The 22,038-nt window shown below is 28.4% G+C and overlaps 1 protein-coding gene across 1 annotated transcript in view; it reads left to right on the top strand.

The window, feature by feature from the left end:
* Window positions 1–22,038, top strand: part of LOC129958120 (uncharacterized) — a 48,848-nt gene that overhangs the window by 9,612 nt on the left and 17,198 nt on the right. Inside the window, exon 2 of the mRNA XM_056070316.1 lies at window positions 8,321–8,450. Within this exon, the coding sequence (XP_055926291.1) occupies window positions 8,321–8,450 (130 nt within the window). The remainder of the gene's footprint in view (window positions 1–8,320; window positions 8,451–22,038) is intronic.

The raw sequence follows: 22,038 nt of genomic DNA, 5'->3' as shown, positions 1-22,038 counted from the left end.
AAATGGGAAGAGTTATTTTATATCACTTTTTCTCTTTGAATTAAATTTTTAATATTTAATCTGGGCATATTAACACTTCTTATTTTATTACACGAAGGATATCTAAACAAATGATTTAATATCTCATTTACAAAAAGAATTTATATGTGAAATATATTGAACTAATGGTCAAATGCCATTATGAAAAATAATTTTCTTTCAATCAATCGATTTTTTATACAAAATACCTTTATATGTTTTTATATAGAAAATATCTTGAGCCAGATTAAATATTATTGGATGATAATAATATTCACCTCAATTTGATAAATCTTGTTATTTTTTTCCTGATATTTCATTCCTACAAATAGTTAAGAAAAAACAAGCACTGGTGCACAGTTTAGAACCATTTGAGCAGTTCTTTCAAAAAATTTCTTAAAAATTGACCTCTAATCGTTATGCAGTGAGGATACATCTATTGAAAAATCGGCTCAATTCAAATAAGGATAACCTTTTTCAAAAGTAACCTTGAATTTGTTTATTTAAAAGTTTCATCACGTATAAAGATGCTTTGCAGCATTTTATGCGCACTTCCGCAGTCAAAATAACGAATCTTTCATGTTTTGAAACTTCATTATTACAGGTAGCTTAACTTATAAGTAAAAAATAAAAAAAAAGTAAAATTGACTGGCATTGACAAAAGTGACATTTCAAAGATGGGTCTCACATTTTAATGTACAAGAGCTTGCGAATTCTATGAAGCGTAAATCTTATCTTTTGAGGTATTTTGATACACAAAAAATTAGTTATGAGGATCAAATTGTATTTTGTCTTAATTTGAACCAGTATAATAATTAATATCTCGGGTGAAAAAGACTAAATCAGAAAAGTTTTCAATTTAATCTTTTTTATTATTTAAATCATATTGGTGAAAATTGAAATTTTGAGTTGATTATTGATAAATATATGCGAACTCATTTCTGTTTACTGCGGAGATGAACTAGATGGAACAAAAAATGCTTAACTTGTATTCGTTTTTTATCCGGGACCTTTTACTTTTATATACATAAGAGATGACATTATTTCTATAATTAGAATTGCTCTTAGATACGTGAAATTTGAGAAATGCAACATTTTATTAAGAAAAATATTTTTACTAATAGATTAATTCATTTTGCGTTTCATCTGCTTTTTAAATTTGTTCCGAATTTATGATAAAAATCGATTGTTTGGGATGTTATATATAAATTTTCTTGTATTAAAGAAAGATAAATTAGGTTTAATTTTGAAAAATATTTAAATTAGTTCATTTTAAATTAAAGTAAAGAAAAAATGACTTTCCTTTCCGACTTTTGATATACGTATACGGTGATCAGACATTCTAGAATAAGAGGAATAATCTAGATTTTATCTCACCTAGAAAAGTAGTCTCAGAATGAAAAAGCGACCTTTGAATGAAATGTCCGTTTAATAATTTTTAAAAAACAGTTCATATTAAAGATGGTTAACTAGATTTATTTTTATAAGAGGTTATATTAGAGATAACTAGATTTATTTATATATCTCCTTAACTTTTCTTAACTTTAACTTATAACATCTCTTCTTGATATATAGAATATATATAGGATCTCTTTAATTTGATCTATGTAGATAAATGAACATGAAGCCGAATATAGTTGTGGGATATTTCGATTTTACTTACATTTTATTCTTTCTACTTTTTTAAAAAAATTTTGTGATTAATCTTTTTATTTTTTCTGATTTTTTTTTTTTTTTACATATCTGTTTCCGATTTTTTTCAGTACCTGACATTTAATTTCCGGAATTGGTTTTTGACTATATTGAAATTTAGATAATATGTTTTATTCACTTTATGCAATGCAATTATTCACTGCACAAATATAAAAATCCCATAAATAAATCATGCTTTTCTATAAAAGCGAATTTTTCCAAGAAATCTTTTTATTTACTTAGTTTGCATTTTAAAAATTATTAAACATACAAAACCATACCATTACTCAACCGCAACATGTAATTGACTAAAATATTTCTAATAAAATTGCATGTTTTTCTCCTTTAATAATATGGCTGTTGATGAATAAGCATATTAGAACTGTGGATTTTTTTTTTTTTTAGTGTAAACTTTGGGTGATGTATTCATGCATCCCAACATCATTTTGGACTAAAAGGTTTTTAATGTGGTGTATGAAAGTGCCTTTATTTTAACTCATAAATAAAAGTTCTCAAATATTCTCCTTTGGAAAAACTGAAGCCTGATTTTTTTTGTTGTTGTTGTCAAGAGATCTTAGAAATCCCTTTATGCAAATACCCATGGATGATTTATAGATGGAATGTTGAATGAATAATTTGATTGATCTAATTTTCACACGTATTGCTGGAGCATTTTGCATAGAAACCTTGAAATTAAGTGATTTACTCCCTTTTTAAGGTATTTTGCATTGCGTTCCGACCCAGTGCATTTACTACCGTTACGTTAGATTTGGTGAATTACTGGGAAAAGTGGTTTGTCGGATATTCGCTTGAATGCCTTTTTCTCCATTTAACAAAACCGCATATTTCAATGATTTCTTTTCCATTTCTTTCGATTGGAATTATTCTTCTGATATATTTTGCAAAGTAAGAGGGTAAGGACTGATTACTTTAAAGACTTTGTGATCACTTTTCGGAAGTCATTGGTGACCTCACAATTGAAAAATCCAGAATTTCAACCAAATAGTAACATTCTAGGCCTTATTTTTAGTCAAAAGACTTTATCAGCCATTTATATCGATGGGTCGCCTGCAGTTTCACAAGTAGATCAAAGAGGCACAAATGAAACAGGGGAAAATGACATTTTAAAGTTAATAAGGTTTAAAATCGAAATGTTACTCAGATTTTAATGCTGGAATTATATTTCAAATATAAAAATATTAGTTCCTTTTGAAATATATGATTATAGGAAGTTTTGTTCATATCATTCAGTTTTATTATGTTCATAAACAGTGTGATGGGATGAATTCCTTAACTTTAAACTTGAATTTGCAATCCACAGAACACGAATGTGAGGATGTTTGATCTACGATTATAGATAACTGCGGCATATTGCAAAGGAGTTCCCTCCAGTTAAGATTTTACCACTAGTTCATAGTTGTCCTTTGCCCTAAATATGAAAAGCAAAATCGATGATTTAGTTCAAAGTTAATTGATAAAAAGACCGATTCGATTTAGCTTGATTATGTCACAGATTTTTATTTGGTGCTTAAACATCCTCTGCAAAATTCATTAACCTTTAATCTCAAAACAACATCATTAACTCATTACAATATTGAAATTTCGAAATATTTGAAAATTGTTGAAATTGCCTGTTGATTAAACAGCAACAAAAATAATAAAATAATCATTATTTAACAATATTGATAAAAAAAACTGAAGAGCAATTGGTCTTTAATGACAAAGATAGGATTTACCTAAAAGTCATAAACTAGCATCATATCTTAGTTGCTGTCACCGATTTAATAACAAGCATGACCTGCCATTTCAGTAATTATCATTCAGCCGGGTATATACAAATGACGACGGATGAATAAAAAATAAAAAAAGAAGTAATTGACCGAATGAATGCACTTCACTATGAATGCATTTAATCGTGTGTAACATAGTAAGCTTTTGTTCCGTTTATTTGAATGTAACACATCAATCTCTAATAACTTTTATTTGTATAATGATCTTTGGGTGGGTTTGTTCTTATGTAATGTATTAATTTCTTGTTATTTATAGTACGATAGAAACAAATAAATAATCGGATTAACTTGGTAGCCAGATTTTGAACTTTACCCGGTAGACTATAAAATTGTAAATATATGTATTTTTGACTTAAAATATAAGATATTGCCCCTCACAAAACATATCTTTTGGAAGCAATTCTACGAGATCAAATATAATAATCAATACTGATTTAAAATCTTTGGGTGAAAAAGGTGCATAGTAATAAAGTGCACAAACAATTTGTTTATAATATATTTTGATAATATAAGAATAAGTACATAAAATATTTTGTATTGATCCATAAATCTTAGTTTTACGAGACTTCAAAAATCGAGAGAACAGAAGTTACGCGGCGTATATTTACATCGTGTTAAATTCTCCTGAATCTAATTTAAATGTATATTTAAAAGTAATTGATATAGTTAAATAGAATTAGCTTTAATAATCTGAAATTGTTATTTCACTTAGTGAAATTCTGCATTTTCAGTTTCATTTCATGTATTTCTTTCTACTGTATTAAGACGCGTAGGAACAAATGCATTTTAGCAATATAGGTTCACTTGTAGCATTCTACATACTGAGAACTTGACTTGCTATTAATTACAGTCCAAGCAAATTTTAATCATAAGAACCATTTCCCTAAAAAGAGCTAAAGCGAAATCATTGTGATTTATTTTAAAAATGGCTGTAATTGCTATTAAGTTAACTAAGTATTAAGTTTAATGATATATTTTTAGATTACTTCTTTTAGTAGTTAAAGGAGGCTTTGTTGCAGATGGGAAAAACAAATCTCAATTTTTAAAATAAAAAAAGAAGGAAAAAAACCCTCCTTTTTTCCCCTTAACGTGTTATGAAATTCCATACGTGATATGGAATTCTGGATTTCTACAATTAAATATTTATGTCGTGGAATGATCTTACTTAACAATAAAATTCATTTTCAACAAATAATTTAGTATTTATGCTTTTAACTTTCGTTTCGATACCAATGTTATATAAACTGAAATTAGAGCGATTCATTTAAAAATTTTATTTAATCTGATGTGCAATCATATATCAACAAATTTATTTTAAAAATCTTTTCTATGCAAACAGAAAATTATGCTAATTATAAATAATTACATATATGAATTATCATTCTAATAATTGCAAATTTTATATTGTTATTTCCTACATGTCAACGAATTCACCCATCATTTTTGTTTACAAATACTGCTTAGATTCCGAAATCCTGTTAGTGAATAATTATTAATTATGCAAGCTCGGAAAAGTCCTTATTTGAGAGCGTTTTAATCACTATTTAAGGATTATCTCAAAAGATTTTATGCAAATTTTATATGTTCGTCGGTCAGGACTTTTTTAAATAAAAACAAACTACATAATAAATATGAAGAAAGAAAATATGGCTACATTATAAAAGATTTTCAAAATTCCTTCCAGCCGCCACAGTTTAGATTTCATAATGTCGTCTCATCGACTTATGTATCTGTTCCGGCGACAAGGCCGGTTACGGATGTATCGTATACCATAGACTTCATGCATTCCTACAGGAAGAAATCCATAGGGGTGTGATCTGAGAGTTGGATACATGAATGCCAAGTCACTGCCGATCCAGTGATGAAGATAAGTCTTATCAAGGTAGATCTTCGCATCCGTACCAAAATGTGCGGGTACCTCGCCCGCCCAATTTGAAGGGGTCCGGGAATCCATGCGTCAGCATTGTGAATCCTGCATTGTGGCAGGTGGGAAGAATTTTGAAAATGTTCATATATAGTCATGGATTTTTATTTCATGCGTATAATTAAGTTTGTATCTGTTAATAAGATCACATTAACACCATTATTGTACATTACTGACTAGCGCACTCTTTTTTTTTTGGGGGGGGGGGTGTCCAAAATTCCCATGCAAAACTTGTTCTTCATGTTTTGTCAGACATTAAATTTTTAAATGACTTTTTACGACTTCTTATACATACAATAATAGCGCCACTCATTAAATAATATCGAATAACAGATACCATTCCAGTGTCACTCGAGTCAAAAGAAATAACTATTTCTCAAAAGTTTTGTAAAACCACTTATTTCTTTTGCACTGAAGAGTTTTCTTATTATACCGCAATGGATGAAAATACAATGAATTAATTTCCCTTGCAAATGGGATCTGCTTCGTCATCTAAGCAAGGAATGCGCATAAATTAGAAACAGAGTGCTTCAAGAATTACCTACACAAAGTAAAATGTGAAAATCAAATATAACAATTCTGACATCACTTTCGATCTTAATAAGAAAAGAAATTTGGAATGTTTAACAGCTTGTCTTTTGCTGATTGAAGCGACGACAGGCGTGAGTGAATATCTAATATCTACCTCATTTTATTCTGGATAATTTAATCTTTACTTAATTAATTAAAAAAACGAATGCAGGTATTATTTTCAATGACATATCAAGTTTCGAATAAGGTAAAGTTCCACACTATATCATTACTCTCCGATTACATATCTGTGAATGTGAATGCTGTACCATTCATTTTCATTGTGATGGGAAATGACATGAATGCAGTAGCACTTAATTTTTCATTTTAATTCAGAATAAAAATAGCATATATATTTATGTAGAAAATGTTTACTATCCGTAAGCGTGTTAAATTGTCCTGAATGTGGTACTATTGTATTGATAATGCATTTTAATAGAATTTAATTTTAATTACGCATTATTTCCATTTCTACTTCTATCAGTTACATTTAAAAATTGTTTAATTTCTTGAAATTTTTTGCATTAGCCCTTTGATCCGTGAAAAGACGTTCTCCTTCTTTCAGAAGGATATAGTTAATCTAGCTTTTTTGCACAACGTCATCTTGATTTGTCATTGACTACAGTACCAAACTTATGCATATGTTTATCATTCGGGATCATATTTAAACTCAAGAATTTCTGTTCAGCTTAAACTCGAAATTTATATAGTTTTAATTTTATTGTCCGAGTTTATAATGATATGAAAAATTACAGTAGTTTTTCTCTTTCCTCTTGCGAAATTAATGTTGTTTTGTAAGCAGTAATTGATCTGGTCATGAAGGTACAAACTGGAATGATAAAAAATGGTAATTTTAATGGCTTTTATGACATTCTAATTTCTGCATTATATCTTTCCTTTTGAAACATTATCAGACTGTTGGGGGTGAGGGTACTATATTAGAGTTCTCTACAAGACTTCTTACTACACGATATTATTCTAATTCGTTTTTGTTTTTTAAGCTAAACATAGATTATTTTAATTTTAATTTATTGAATGAGCATTTACAAAATATTTCCATATCACTCAAAACATGCAAAATTCTGATCCACGATAGCAGATTTAATCTGAACCATGCCCACATATATAAAGGAATTCGAACGATTCTAGCTTTGAATCCGAGTCATACTCCAACTCTGAATTACTACCTCGGCTTTGTAATATATGAATCTGAACACTAAACACTGAACAATGTGAATTTTTATTTTTTTTCCTTCGAGAAAACCAAGCAATGAGTTAATCATTAATCAAATTTGTGAAAATAAAAGTGTATTAGTAAGTATTCCTCTAAAGAAAGGAATATCCAGTCACTGTATGTGAAATCTGAAATCCTTTTGTACAAGAAACAGGAAAATTGAATTATATACAAAGTTTATTTTAATTTTTCGGCTCATGTATTGTGCTTTGAAATAGGAAAAAATGCTGATCATAATTGCTACTACACGACACCAACATTTTTCAAAGCGGTTAAGACTGTAGTGCACTTTAAGCAAACTTCTCATTTTTTAAAAAAATAATTATAATTTAAATCTGTATTATGATGTGGCTAATAGACTTTTAGCGAAAAGGTAGATGCACCATATAGATTTAATGAGTTATTTTTAGATGCATATCCTTAGAGATTATCTATACAATCTCTTTGTGAAGCGAAACTGGAGCAATGAGAACCCAGACCACGTGACCATATATACGATTCTTAAATCTCAGATCTAGATCTTTTGTACAAAAAGTTGCATAGCGGTTTGTTCCAGTCGGAAGATTTTAACGGAATGCTCTTATGGGATATTGTGCTAGAAAAAGTCAAGGGCCAATGATCGTTCTCAATCTCAGGGTTTCATCGTGTAGTCCTGTCACGTTGTCGTCATACAAATCCGTTGACAGACGTTTTTGATACTTTCAAATCTAACGTGTAGGTTTTACGCTAAGTTTTATGTCTTTTTGTTTGATATTTTGCGGAACGTGACCATTGAAATTGACCGAGAAAGTAAAGAGGAGTTATTTTGAAATAAATGTGTTCGGATGCTACATTATTCTTTCTGCAATAAATAATTCCCTTTCACTGGGTTACTGTTTTGTGATTAATCTTCTTAAAAATAAATTCGTTTTTTTTTTTTTTTTTACTTCCTGTAAAGAAAGTTCTCTTTGTTTATGACCTAGATTTATTGTGGATAAGTTTTGAAGCTCTGTAACGTATTGTATTTAATCTGATTTATATAAAGCAATTGATAATCAGTTTTCAATGTGTTATGAATTTTAATTATGTATATATGTACTTTTCTTTTTTTAGGTGGAAAGTGCATTTATGATAATATTGGCTATATTTGATATATATTGCTTAGCAGAAGCCCAACCTGGATCAGTCCATTATAGATATTTTGGCATAAGCTTTCTCTTTGTTTATAGTGGTAACCAACATGGTAAGTTATACAGTATTTTTAATTCTATTTTGTAAATTTAAAAAAAGCAATTCATTGTTTTAAATGCTAAAATTAATCATTAAATATAAGTTATGAAGTATTTACTTTACAGTTAGTAGAATTTTAATACAAGTTTTAAAACTATTATTTATGGATTATTCTAAATAAAAATTAGAAATTGGATTTAATAACTCTGACATACGAATTTATTTAACTTCCTTATTAGATGACCTTTCTATTTTAGGCCTTTATAATTATTTAAATGCATACTATAAAAACATAAAGAACGCCTGATGTCCAAATGATTTTGTCTCTTAAATTCATTGTTATTTGGATTCAATTACAGATTTAAATATCAGACCTTCTGTAATTCGTTGCATGATTTCTGTATCATTGTATCAGATGAAGTTAAGAAGTTTTACATAAATATATAATTTTCTGAGGCATTGTTTCAAATTGTCAAATTTTTCACATGAGTAGAAGTAACAGTTTTCAAAATATTCTCATTTTGCAAATATCAAACTGATTCGCATTTAGATACATATTTTTTTATTTTATATACAAACAAAGGGTCAATTTTGCATTTTATGTTTCTTAATTTTGCTATCTCGTAAAATCTTTAATATTGTTTAATTGCCTTGCCATATTAAATACAGCGGAACAGCCATATTAAATACAGCTTAGTCCTGAATTTAAACCCGGTGGCTTCAAATAACTCGAAAATTTTGTGAAAAGAATTCTTTTCTTATAAACATTCTAAAGAAATAGGCTTTACAGGCCGTCCACCGAAAGAAAGTGAAGCATTAAACGGAAAAGATACTTCCGTTAGAATAACTGTGTAATATTAGCCTCTTCACACAATTTTCATGCTACAATAGATTAACAAATTTTCATAAAGGTATATGCATGCTAATAAATTATTTCAAAATGTGAGCGATAGGAAGTAGATTATCATTTGTTTTCATTAACTGAAGTTTTAATGTAGACTGGCTTTTATGTTGATTGGTTAAATAATTTTTATCTTTATTTTACTTTAAACCACTTGATATTTAATTTATTATCAGTATTCCAAGTGTTAATTATTACCGAATGTCTTATGTGATTTAATTAATAAAAGAATGATAAAAAGAAAATAATTTTAATTATTGTTGTTTTTATTATTATTGCTTGTTCCATATCCGAGGCAAACTGTAACAGCCGACAAGTTTTGCGAAAACATTGCTGCTACTAAAATCATCAAAATTTTTGAATGTTTTTTTTTATACATAATATGAATGAATAATTAATCTATAAAAAATAGTTTTAATCAAGGATTCACAAATACATTAAAAATATAAACATTTTTCAAAAAATTATTACTGGTGCCTTCGGCCTCTCCTACCTTCGAATAATATTAAGGACGATTTAATTTAATGCACTGATACATTTTGTAGCTTTGCCGTAACTGTCACTTAAACTGTATTTTACAATAGTTTCACACATTTATTTAAGTTTAAAAAAATGTTTTGGAAATTAATATTTCGCCAATTTATTCTGTTCTGTTTTTAATTCCAAATTCTGTGAGAAGTGAAAAGTTTAGGTGGGTAATATTTTTCTCAGAGACAATTTATTTTGTTGTGGAACTTCAAAATGCGCAATTGAATCAAACGCGTAAACAGATCGATCAAATTGTCAACCATCGAAGTGATTATTCTTGTTGTCGATACATTTGCAAAAATCATGTCATTTTCCGTATTTTTTTTATCATTATTTTGAAATAAATTTTGACATACTTTTACCACTAAATTGCATTAATCTCGGGTGAAGTTAATAATTTTTAGTTGGTTTCTTCACTTTGATAGAAAACAAGACCTTGCATATGAAGATGTTGCCATGACTTAATCTAAATCACATTTTGTGTTATTCAGTCATTTTTGGTAATTAAATCAATATCAACCTTACTTTTAGATTCGCAGATTAGAAATTTAAAAAAACGTTGGAATGAAAAAGGCCAATAATTTCAATATGATATTACAAACTGATTTTAATAAGATATTACACTGAGGCAATGGTCTTAACTTTTCACAATATCTTGTATTTTAAGATGGACAAAGTTATAAAATTTATTGACGAGCAAATATCTGTTTTTGTAGTTCATGAATCTTAATTTCCTGTTTGTTAATTTCGGATTTTCTCAAATTTCTGTGTGACAATACCTACTCCATTCATTTGAACATTTTCTGGACTTGTCTGTTTATTACAGAAACAACTCTATAAATACGAAACTCAAACAATTTCAGACCCTTCAAAAGCCTCATTAAAAAAATTATGTCGCACTGTCGTGCAAAACAAGTGTAGTAAAATTCTTTTGCAAGAATTAAAAGTAAGGAATAACTATACGAAAATGCTTGCCTAAATACGTTCGAAAATCTCTTTAACTATTATACTGGTTAGCCTGAGTTAAATTTTGAACATTAAAAATCATTGATGCTAATAAGAAAATTTAAATGTGAAGGAGGGAAAAGCATTTTAATATTTGACTGAAATTGGAATTCCAATCATTGAATTTTTGTTCCGTCTAATCTATATAAATATAACGGTAACGTACGTGGCACAGAAATCGCTCGTATTACTTATTGTCGAATGGCAACTGTTACGAGCGCCTTTGGCTAAAAACTAATTTTAACTTTAATCATACTAGAGCTATAACTTACTTTCAGAACTCTAAGGGCAGAATTAACTGCGCGCGAAACCAATATACGTTTTTGTATATGGCAGCTATATAAAGCAAGCAACTAACTATATATATAGCATGTAAATGGAATTGTAGATTATATATAGAGAGAATAAAATGGAGTTAGATTAACAACGAGTGTGGATTATTTCACATTACGAACCCACATCTTTGAATCTTATTAGCGGAGAAACGACTGAATGAAATGAAATTCAGGTAGTCTCAACAGCAACAATCAAATGTAAACAAATTACTATACGAACGATTTAGACTGCTTCATTGAACATTTTCACAACTGTGTTTAGTTCAATGCTTCATTAATTAATGAAGCTGAAAAGTATTATTAAAAATGATCTCTGGATAGGGTTCACCAAAAACTCTATTCAGTCAGAGGAAATAAGATGAAAAAGAAATAATTAAAAAAAAAGACGTCAAGTAAAGCGCGAAAATATATCTAACCATTGCTATATGAGTGATCGCTGTGACTTATTTATGAAAATTGATAATCATGTCTATTAAAACATAATCTCAAAAAATGGTTTTTATATTATCTTAAAATTAAAAAAATTACCTTTTTGTGATATCAATTTCATTTCTGTGCAATGTTTTTTTTTCTTTTTAAATTCTCATTGTAATACACAAATTGTAGCAATTAAATTTTAATGTTATGGCATTTAAACTCATTCATCAAAACATTTAATCACGTGCTTTTGCCATGTTAAAATTAAGATTTAAAAAAAACACACTTTCTTTGGACATTAATTTTGAAGTAGGATTTTCACTTTGAAGGATTTTTACTTTTATTTTCTAGTATATGCACTTTTTAAGTTGCACGTGTGTTATAATTTGATTTGACTTATTCAATTAAATTCATGTTTTTCATTTTTCATTCTTAACAAATAGTAAGGTGTAGTAAAAAAAATATGCATTCCACATTAGTATTTAACAGCCTAAAAAGCTATTATATGGGCGAACAAGTTGGCTACTATAGGCGACTAGTTGGTTATAAAACTTTCTTCTATCTTTTGTGTGAATGAATTGATTTAAAAAATTGAACTTATTTCATCTCTGAAGACACAATGTGTGGAATATTTGAATAGTAAAAACAATTCAGAACGAAATACGATTTTTTCATTGAATTAGCCAAAGCATTTTCGAATTATACACAATACCTCAACTTTATTTTGGTAAGTAATTTAAGAGATCTTGGAACAAAACTCGATTACGACGAGTTTAAATATAAACATTCCAATTAATCATGTCACTATGAATAGAAGGATTTTGATAATTCTGAGGAACCAAAAAATTTCCGGGTCATTTTGAAGATTCTGAGAAAGATAGCATGGATGGCATGCTTCCCTTTTGTCACTGAAAACATTAAATAACATTTCCTGTCACGGCGTTTTCCATGATTGGCGTCTGAGGTATAATACCTATAACAACCGTCTTCTAGTTAGTTCCAGGATTAATATTTTCATTAGTTCAGTAATTTGTATTGAATCTATGCAGCCTGATTATTTTTCTTATATTCGAACTTAAGTTTATTAAGCGAAATATCGTCCAATTTTTCTTACTTTGGTACATCAAATGGTGCGTGAACAGTTCGAAAATAATTATAATCGTATTACAATAATGCCAATATACATTTGATTTCTGAAAACGACTTATGACGGATATAAAAAAATGTCGAGTGATTTTTTTTCCCATTGAGCATTTACTTCTTTGTTAAGATTACAAATTTTCCTTCAACTGATTTATATTTAATTGTTTGTCTTCAATGTCATTATAATTGTCCAATTAATGTCTTGATTATGTAATTTAATATAAACCAACCTAATCGATGGATACTTAAAACAGTGATATGCTCATTAGTATAAAAATGTTTTTTTTTATATCTTTGAATAAAAAATAGATTTTGGAGAATATGAGAATTACGTTCTCAGGAAAGAGAATCGATATTTTCACCGAGCAGCATAGTTTTGCTGATTTCGCAGAATCAATAATTCATTTTTTTCTTTCCAAAAATAGATAGTTTCAACTAAATATCAGGAGATATTTCACGAAAATATCAGTTCTAGAAATAAATTTCACAATCTTTTTTTAACACTTCAATATAATGTATTTAATAAAATTCCGTCGGCGTGAAAAATGAAATATTACTCTCATTTCCATTCTTATTTTGTCGTCTGATTACCATAATTCCGATCCGTAAAAAGTCTGAGGGTGAGTGAAGTTTCCCTTTTCACACACCCCTCGCCACGTCGCTGCTTATAATGCATCATTTTGAATATTTCTCAAAAAATTATCAGAATTTCAGATTCTTTGAATAAATTATATGTCAATTTTTGAATAATTTCTTAACGTCCTAATAATTTCCAATTTGAGTCTTATAAATTTACTTTTAATGAAAGAAAATCAAGTTATTTAATTACAGAATTCACAATAGCAACACAAATTAATTCACCTTTCATATTGTTTTACAATAGTAAATTTGTGCGCAATATGAATGCATTTTCATTCCATCCGTTCGAATAAAACGTAATGTAATTTCTTATAAATGTAATTCCCAAATAATGTATTGAAAATCTCGAAAAAAGAAAAAAAAAAAACTACTTCGTTTTATTCTTTGTGTTCTTATGAATGCCTTGCACCTTCAAATTCATTTCCTTTGACGAAAAAGCATGGTATGTCGTGATGGCACTTCAAGGACAAATTTTCGTTTTCTGTTATTTGAAAAGCATTGTCAACTGGAAATAGCTGAGTTGAGGACTACATCTGTGATATACGTTCAGCCTTCGTAGTAGTGTGTGTGACCTACGACAGAGAGAGAACATGTTGATATGTTAAATCGGGTAGAATTTTTTTTCTCTCTAGATTTATTTATTGTCTGGCTCTATATTATTACATCGGTCATGTGATAAGACTGTTTCTTTGATTTTAACGATCGCGTCCATTATTTTTACAGAATTGTGAATGAAAAATTTTAGATGGGATGTCGTAAATTTTATAAAGTCCTTCGAATTCAAATATAAATTATATGATGGCTGAATTCTTTGTTGTTCCTTTTCAATTAAAAATTTAAATGAATAGTCGGGAACTGAGTTTGTATATTATTGAAATGTTAAAACTGTGTTAAGATACTAAAGGAAAAATTGCCATTATTATTTATATATATATTTTCGAGTACAGATTTTTATTAGTTGCTTATCTTTTATAAATGCTAATGGCTGTCCTTTTCACAAATTATCCTAATGATTCGTTAAAATAATTTGATTTCTTCTCACAGTTAAAAGGTTAAACTTCATTTCTCTGACTTGACATCATTGCATCAAATTCGTGATAAAACAATTTTTAAATAAATGAATTATTTTTATTGGATTTTTGAATGGGAAAATTTAGGAAGTAATTTCAAAAATGATGCTGTTTAATCTTTCGAATTCAATTATTGATCACACAGAATTTGATTTCTTTATTTATCTTATCAATTACAAAATAATTGATGTATTATTATGACCAGATCATGTATATTTTAGAAATGCAAAAATGTTTTAAAACACCGATGGAAAGTGTTGACATTACTTGCTTTTCTTTTAATACATATTTTTATTGTTATTGTTTTTTATTTAATTTTTACAAATGCTTTTGGTTGTCATTCTTGTACTATGTTGAAATAAATAAATTTTTTTTTTCACTATAATGCACCTACTTTTTATTGTAAGATTTTATATCACTACATCAGTTTTGTAATTCGATTATTCCTTTATTTTTATGTATCGCTTGCATTTTATTAGATCTTTAAGATATATTTGAGTGATTAGAACCAATTCATACGATTTCGCGCTTGATATTAATCATGTGACATGTATACATGATAAATTAAATTTAAGTATGTGGTCTCGCATCTAATTACATTTTGTCTAATGTATTGTGATGGTTGATCTTTTTTATTATTGCCAAAATTTCAATGGCTTACAAAATTTAATTGGTGCAGCACACTTATATCATGTAAGCATGAATTTGCCCCATTTAGCATATATGTGCATACATAAAATTGACATTTAAAATGTGTTAAAGTGATAAAAATGCCGAGATTGTTAAAAGATTTTTTAATTCATTTATTAGCTTTAAGAAGCGTTGAAATTAGTCCTTTTTACGGAATTTGTGAAATATTCGAAATAGTGATGCAATATGTAATGACTCCTTAAAATCCCTTAGCGTCAGAATTTAATAATTGTACAAAATATTATTCATTTGAGATACAGTGAATGTCTGTGTAAAAACACATAATTATTCATCTGATTACCTATTTTTCAGTGTAAATTTTCCCTTTTTTTCTGATGCTTTTAGTTTAAATAGTTATACTCTTAATCTCCCTTCTACAATGAACGTTTTTATTTCTTTTATCGTTTTGCGTATATATGTTGCCAGTTTGCAAGCCTCAGCATTATATGACCAACGTAAATGAGCAAATCATCTAATAACTGACTACAAAATGTTTTATGTTATACCCTGACGTCATGCCTTTTTCCTTCAATAAGAAGCACAATGAATTTAAAAACCAGATTCTACGCGTTTGATATGTATCACGTCAGCATGAATAGACCACGTTTCAAAAACATAAATTCAAAATATCTGTTGAAGAAGTTTAAAATAATCGATATAAATTTAGCGGTAATTTGTATCATGTAAGCCTTGAATGCTATTGTGACTTTCAGCTGCTAATAATTTATTCATCTGCCCTGAGAGTTGAGCCTATTCTTTTTCTTTAAAACTGGTTGTACGGAGAAAGCAGTTTTGTAGGCGTTTGATTATGGGCTCGGTCGTCTCCCTGAAGAGTCAATCGATGGGCATCTATATATTTAAAATAATTAGCATAACCAAAGTGGCAGTCTCTCAATCCCAGCCACAAGTTCGATTGTGCTACTTTTTATGATGTATAAAGGCTCACGACCCCTAGATATGTCATCAATGATCGTTTGCTCCTCTTTACCCTCCATTTTCGTAAGAAATCTCAAAAATACTTTATAATTTTACAATGCATGGGAGAGAAACCGTGTTAGAGTCCCTTAGCCATTATCCCTGCAGCGACTTTGCCAATTTTCATTTCATATTAATGCTCTTGACTGCTAAATACGTAATCATTTGTCTCCCCCCGCCCTTATCTCCATTTCTGAGAGAAAAATAAAATTTTTACGGAGAAAATAATTGGGCCGGTTTCTCCAATTTTATTTAACAATTTATTTTGCTACTTTCTAAGCAAAGTAACCAAACAAAATGATCTATGTTTATAGTTCAAAAGTAATGTATTGCTTTCTTTTGTTGTAATAAAATGTAGTTCCACAAAGTTAGTTGACATGACAAAACTGTTGGGCATCGTCGACGGCTGCTACTATTAGATAATTTTATACCGATGGCATTTATACCACATTGTTAAAGAATTTTGCATGAAATAATCCGCAGACAATATCATATAGCTTGTTTCATTTTGTAAAAGTTTGATAACAGGTTCAAGATGTTTAAAAAAATTGAAAGGTGAATAAATACAACAGAATTTATAATAACACACTTTCCCGTTCTGACTTCAAAATTTATCATGAGCTCTAATCTGGATTGTTTTATCGGGAAATTTAACTTGAAATGAAGTTAGAAAAATAAAGTTTCATTTTATTGAGTAATCAACCTACGCCAGAAACAGAAAAAGAAATCTAAAATACTTTGGTATGAAACATTCTATTGGTTTTGTCAGTCATTTAACCATATATTTAGAATTCAGCTTGTAGTTGTTGATATCAATCAACCCGAGTATGCGAGAAAATTATTACAACTTCAAAAGACGGGGGAAAATAACGATATGCCATTCACCACTAGAATTAGTTTTGTGAACCGGCTATTTATCAAAATTGAAGGGAATAAAACCTGTTTTGTAATAATTTATAATTATTCAAGGGTAATTTTTACCTTCAGTATGAAAACCATATTTTTCGTAAATACATCAGCTAATCTGGAAATCGTGTTTCGTGAGTTAATTAAAGAAAGAAATTCGAAGGCCTTACAAGAGATTGATTTTTAAGCGACTGCCATTAAATGTGGAATAAAGCATTCATTTTTTTTTCAATACCAGTTAACAGAAAACCAAAGAATTTAAAATCAACTATGGGTAAATACAAGGAAAACTTTTAGACGCTTTAAAATTTGAAATTCTTAGACAAATAAACTTTTTATAATATAGCTTTTATTATTTTCTTCCTTTTTCATATGGTTATGACACAGAAGTTAAATGAAATAGACTGTAACACTGTCATTACGAACCAGGTGTTAGGCACAGAGTGATAGATAGGGTAACAAGCCTTTTACTGGGTTCAAAACTCGTTTCAGCTCGTTATTAAGAAAGTCCTTTACATTTTTTTCCTGATTTTTTTTTGAAAATCATAAAATAAAGGAATATATTTTCTTCATCAGTGTTTGAAAACCTCATGACTCATGTGGACTGTCGCCAAGTGAATAACAAAACCATAAAAGAATTTTTTTCCAAAAAAATTCAATAAAATTAATAAGAATATAAAGAATTGAGTGAATAATAATACAGTGAAAATAAAGTCAAAATATTATATGCCCAGTTAATTAATTAAGGCACTTGGAATTTTTTTAAATAAATGTTAAACCTGTTCTACGCAATTTTTTAAATTTTTAATTATAGTTGAATAATTAATAGAAATGAATATTGGAAGAACAAATAAAATCATTTCGTCCTTGTATTTCAATTACAATTAATTAATTCATAAACTTATTGTTACATTGAAACTTATTTATTAAAAGTTTGTCTGCGCCATGCAGAAAATATAATATCTAAATTCTTTTATTTATTAATTTTAAAATGTTCTAAGATTATTTTTAAATGAGAAAAAAAAGATATATAAATGAGAATCATTGTACTTTTTGTTTATTTTATAATATTGGAAATAAATGTTAAAAAATTCAATATCTACGTTATTGTAAAAAATTAAATAAAAAGAATTATGCGAAAATTTTTTCATTTCGAATAATTTTGAGGAAAATTCTTTTTAATGAATGCTACGGAATTGAAATCAGCAGCTTTAAACAATATTTTAATGAATTATGTTTGAAAAGGAAAAAATGGTATGTTAACATGAATTTTGAATTTTTCATTCCGTCGCTTATTTTAACACTTAATTGTTGGTCAAAGCAGACTAAAGCATTTTTTGTACTTTCAAGAAAGTGTTGCTGTAATTTTTCACGGTTACTGACTTGGACCTTTTACTGCGTTCTATTTTACATTTGGAACGAGAAAAATTCACGCTTTGGAGTTTTTTTCATTTTTATATAGCGTTTTGTGTTGAAAATGCATCATCTAAAGAAAGCGTAATCAGTAATGGATGGCCTGACGATGAAATTTTATTACTTTTGAGTTTGTACGGATAATTTAAAATTTCACAAATGGGTGAATATTAAATTGATCTATTTACAGATTAATATTAACAAAAGTCGATCATTTAGCTTTATGATTTGTTGCTCTTCAATGGAATATCAATTTTAAGAGATTTTTGCAACAAGATTTTATTTTCATTTAAACTATATTTCGAGAGACTGATTTTTATTTTCTTTAAACAAAGCAATATAAAATAAGGGATAACGAATTATGAATTAAAAAAGAACAATATTTTAAATTTTGTGTTGATTGTTCTTAAATTACTTTTTGGAATTTTTAATATATAATCAAAGCTACTGTAATTTTTGTAAAATATTTATTTGCTCCATGAAAATTTTTATTCCTTTAAACTTTGTTTCTTAATATAGCTATGTATTGACGGCTTTTATGTCAATGAGAAATCGATTTATTGCATCTACTCACAAGTGAATAGTAGCACATCTGACGATTCTGAAAAAGAGTTTAAAAAAATAACAGTACTTGATATTATGTGACAAAAATGGAAAAGCATTAATAGAAAGCATTCCCCCTTTTTTTATGTTGTCGTGTGAACTTTCATGGGAATCATTTCACCCAAAAGCAACCGGATCAATTAACATTCCAGCTTAATTTTTTTGTAAGCATTTAAATTCACTTCACGTATGGAATGCGCCTTTCAGTGCCATAAATAATATTTTCGTTCAAAATGACAGCATTTTATGAAAACATTTGTTTACTTCGTAGTCAGCTTATTATAAAAAAAAAAAAGCAATCATCGAGTGCTTTTTTTCTGTTACTAAAAGCGGAAGAAAAACACAGCTTTATGTAAAGAAATTATACGCCATCAACCGAAAGTGTGAGTAATAGTCGTTTCTCCATGAGATATTTATTCTTGAAATTTTTCACACCAGCTGTTCAGCTGTGTATATAAGTATTGCATTAGCATGATTTCGTATCATTCCTAGAATTGCCATCATGAGATTTCATTCCATATTTAAATTCCAATGCAAAATCGTAACTGTATGAAATTAAATATTTATTTAGGTTTTGGCAGTCATAAAAAATATAATACCCCTTCCTTCTATGCTGTACTTTAATGTAAGAGCAGGTATTCTATGACCTTGACCTATTTCTTTTCAGCAACCACAATTGAGTTAGATTAACGCCCTGTTTTTGAAGTAAAGTGTATAATGGTGAACTATTGCTAGATGAAAAAAAGGCATCTAAACTGGTCAACACCTTTACAAAGTTCTTTACCCCGCAAGATGGAGGACATTTGAAACTTATAGATTTAACCAGTACATGAACAAATTGAATTGTATCGAGTCTTTACTATTCTTTTTCAAATGTATAGATTGCAAAATTACATGGGCTATATAACAATTACATGACCTTATGGTAAAATCACGGATTCGAAACGCATACATCTGAATCTAACGTGCTTTGAATGTGGGTTGGGGATGAAGCATCTTCTTGTTGGCATAGAGAATTGACAATGTTTTAAAATGATGAGATTTATCTTTAATATTTGCCATTTAACTTCAAAATGAGACATTAATAAAATTAAAAGAAGATAATGTTTACCATGCAAGTCTCTGAAAACCACCCGCTTGTAACTAAATTTAATGTAGAACATCTCAAACTTCTTTCCTTCCTATTTCGCATTCTTAATTCGTTTTGGTTATTTTACTGAGAAGATATCTTCCTGAATATTAGTAGCCATTTTTTGTAGTTTGGATTTTAACTGAGTTTTTTAGCGCTATGCGGATTCTTATTCTCCGTCTAAATTCATCAATAGAAAAAAAAAATCCTGATTGTTATTGCTTGCTGTTTAAAATCATTGAAGGAAAATTGTAATAATTGGTGCTGTCCTTTTTGACTTCTGAAATACATTCGAATAGGAAAGAATTCCTAATTGTTATGTTAATAAATGTTTAACATTGTCAAAGGAAAATGGTTGTAATTAATGCATACTGTTTTTGTCTTCAGAAATACATTCCACATCCGTATGCCAATCAAGCGCTGTAAACTATTGTTTGGTTGATATAGAATATAATACATAGTAGAAAGTACAAAGAAAAAAAGAGCTCCCTTTTTAATGAGAAGATATGAAAATACACTTGTATAGTAAAACGATTTCGTTTTTTCATCACAAATGACGTTTTAGCGTGTTGGTTCAAATGTGCCGTTATCGATCACTGTATTAGCGTTTTCGCTTTTCGACTCGCGTGAGAGCTGTGCATTAGAAATATAGGGCAATAACAGAGAAATTTATTCATTATTTTTTTCTGGGACTGTTTGCAAGAAATTTTTTTCTGTACTGCTGCAGATGTCTCATATTCGTCTTCTAAATTTTGAATTATCCCTAGATGCTTTCTGTGTTGAATATGTTTATATCATTTGTTTTCTTAATGAATTTATAGCCATCATCAGCTTTTTTCTCTAGATTTAGAATACAATTTTATAGCTTTCAAAAAGAAACTTGTAAAACGTTTCATATAATTTATAAAAGAAATAAAAGTTAAATCAGTTCTAGATTTGCTGATTCAAAACACTTTGAAAATTATTTTCCTCTGGTAGCTTAACTCTTTCAATTGTTTCCATGCTATTTAAATTATCAGGAATATTTTTAGTTATGTAGAAGAAAATCTTGAATGAAGAAAAAATACATGATTTCACAGCATGTTAGATGATATGCACAATTTCTTTTTATCATATTCTTGTGATACATCTTTAGTTATATTTCTTACAGCAAGAAATAGAATCGTTCTACTTCTATCTGTCATCTCTATAGTTTTTAAATTCAGTAAAACGTGGTTAATTTGAATGTTTTTTGTTCTCTTCAGTCCCCCTTGTCTTTTGAATTTCCTATTAATATAATGTTAAGGTATCATATATAATTTTAATTTATTATGGCCAATTCCAAGTCCAAACTATAAATTATTTTTATTTCTAATTTTTTCGTTAATTAAATATGTCCGTACTTTGTGACTTCAATGATATTAAATCAATTATTTTTAAAGGCCTTTCATTTATTCGTTCGCCATGTATTTAGTCAAAAAAGTAGTGAAATATATCTCACTGTTCGAAATGCTGTTTCTGGATTAAGATTACTTGATTATTTAATGAAATAAATATTTTAAAATTAATAAAAAAATTTTATTATTAAAATGTATATCTTTATTTGCTAAAATTACTTAGTGGTTATTTATTAGTGATATATTAATTAATAAAACCGTTAATTATTCAAGATAAAGTTTATTGCCATTTTCAAGTTAAAAGATGGCATTTTTCTCTCGCTGTACTCATGTTTAGATTTAGTTTTTCTTATTCCGAATTTCTAAATCCAGATCTTTCTTTCTTTCATTTTTAAATGAATCTTTTTCTCCAAATTGGCTAAGTTCCACTGTGAATTAATTTATGTTACCACCTGGTGATTTATTGAAATA

The sequence above is a fragment of the Argiope bruennichi genome, chromosome X1 (genome assembly GCF_947563725.1).
Source record: "Argiope bruennichi chromosome X1, qqArgBrue1.1, whole genome shotgun sequence".
Lineage (NCBI taxonomy): Eukaryota > Metazoa > Arthropoda > Arachnida > Araneae > Araneidae > Argiope > Argiope bruennichi.
The sequence above is the reverse complement of the archived record's forward strand: the minus strand, read 5'-3'. Positions and strand labels throughout refer to the sequence as shown.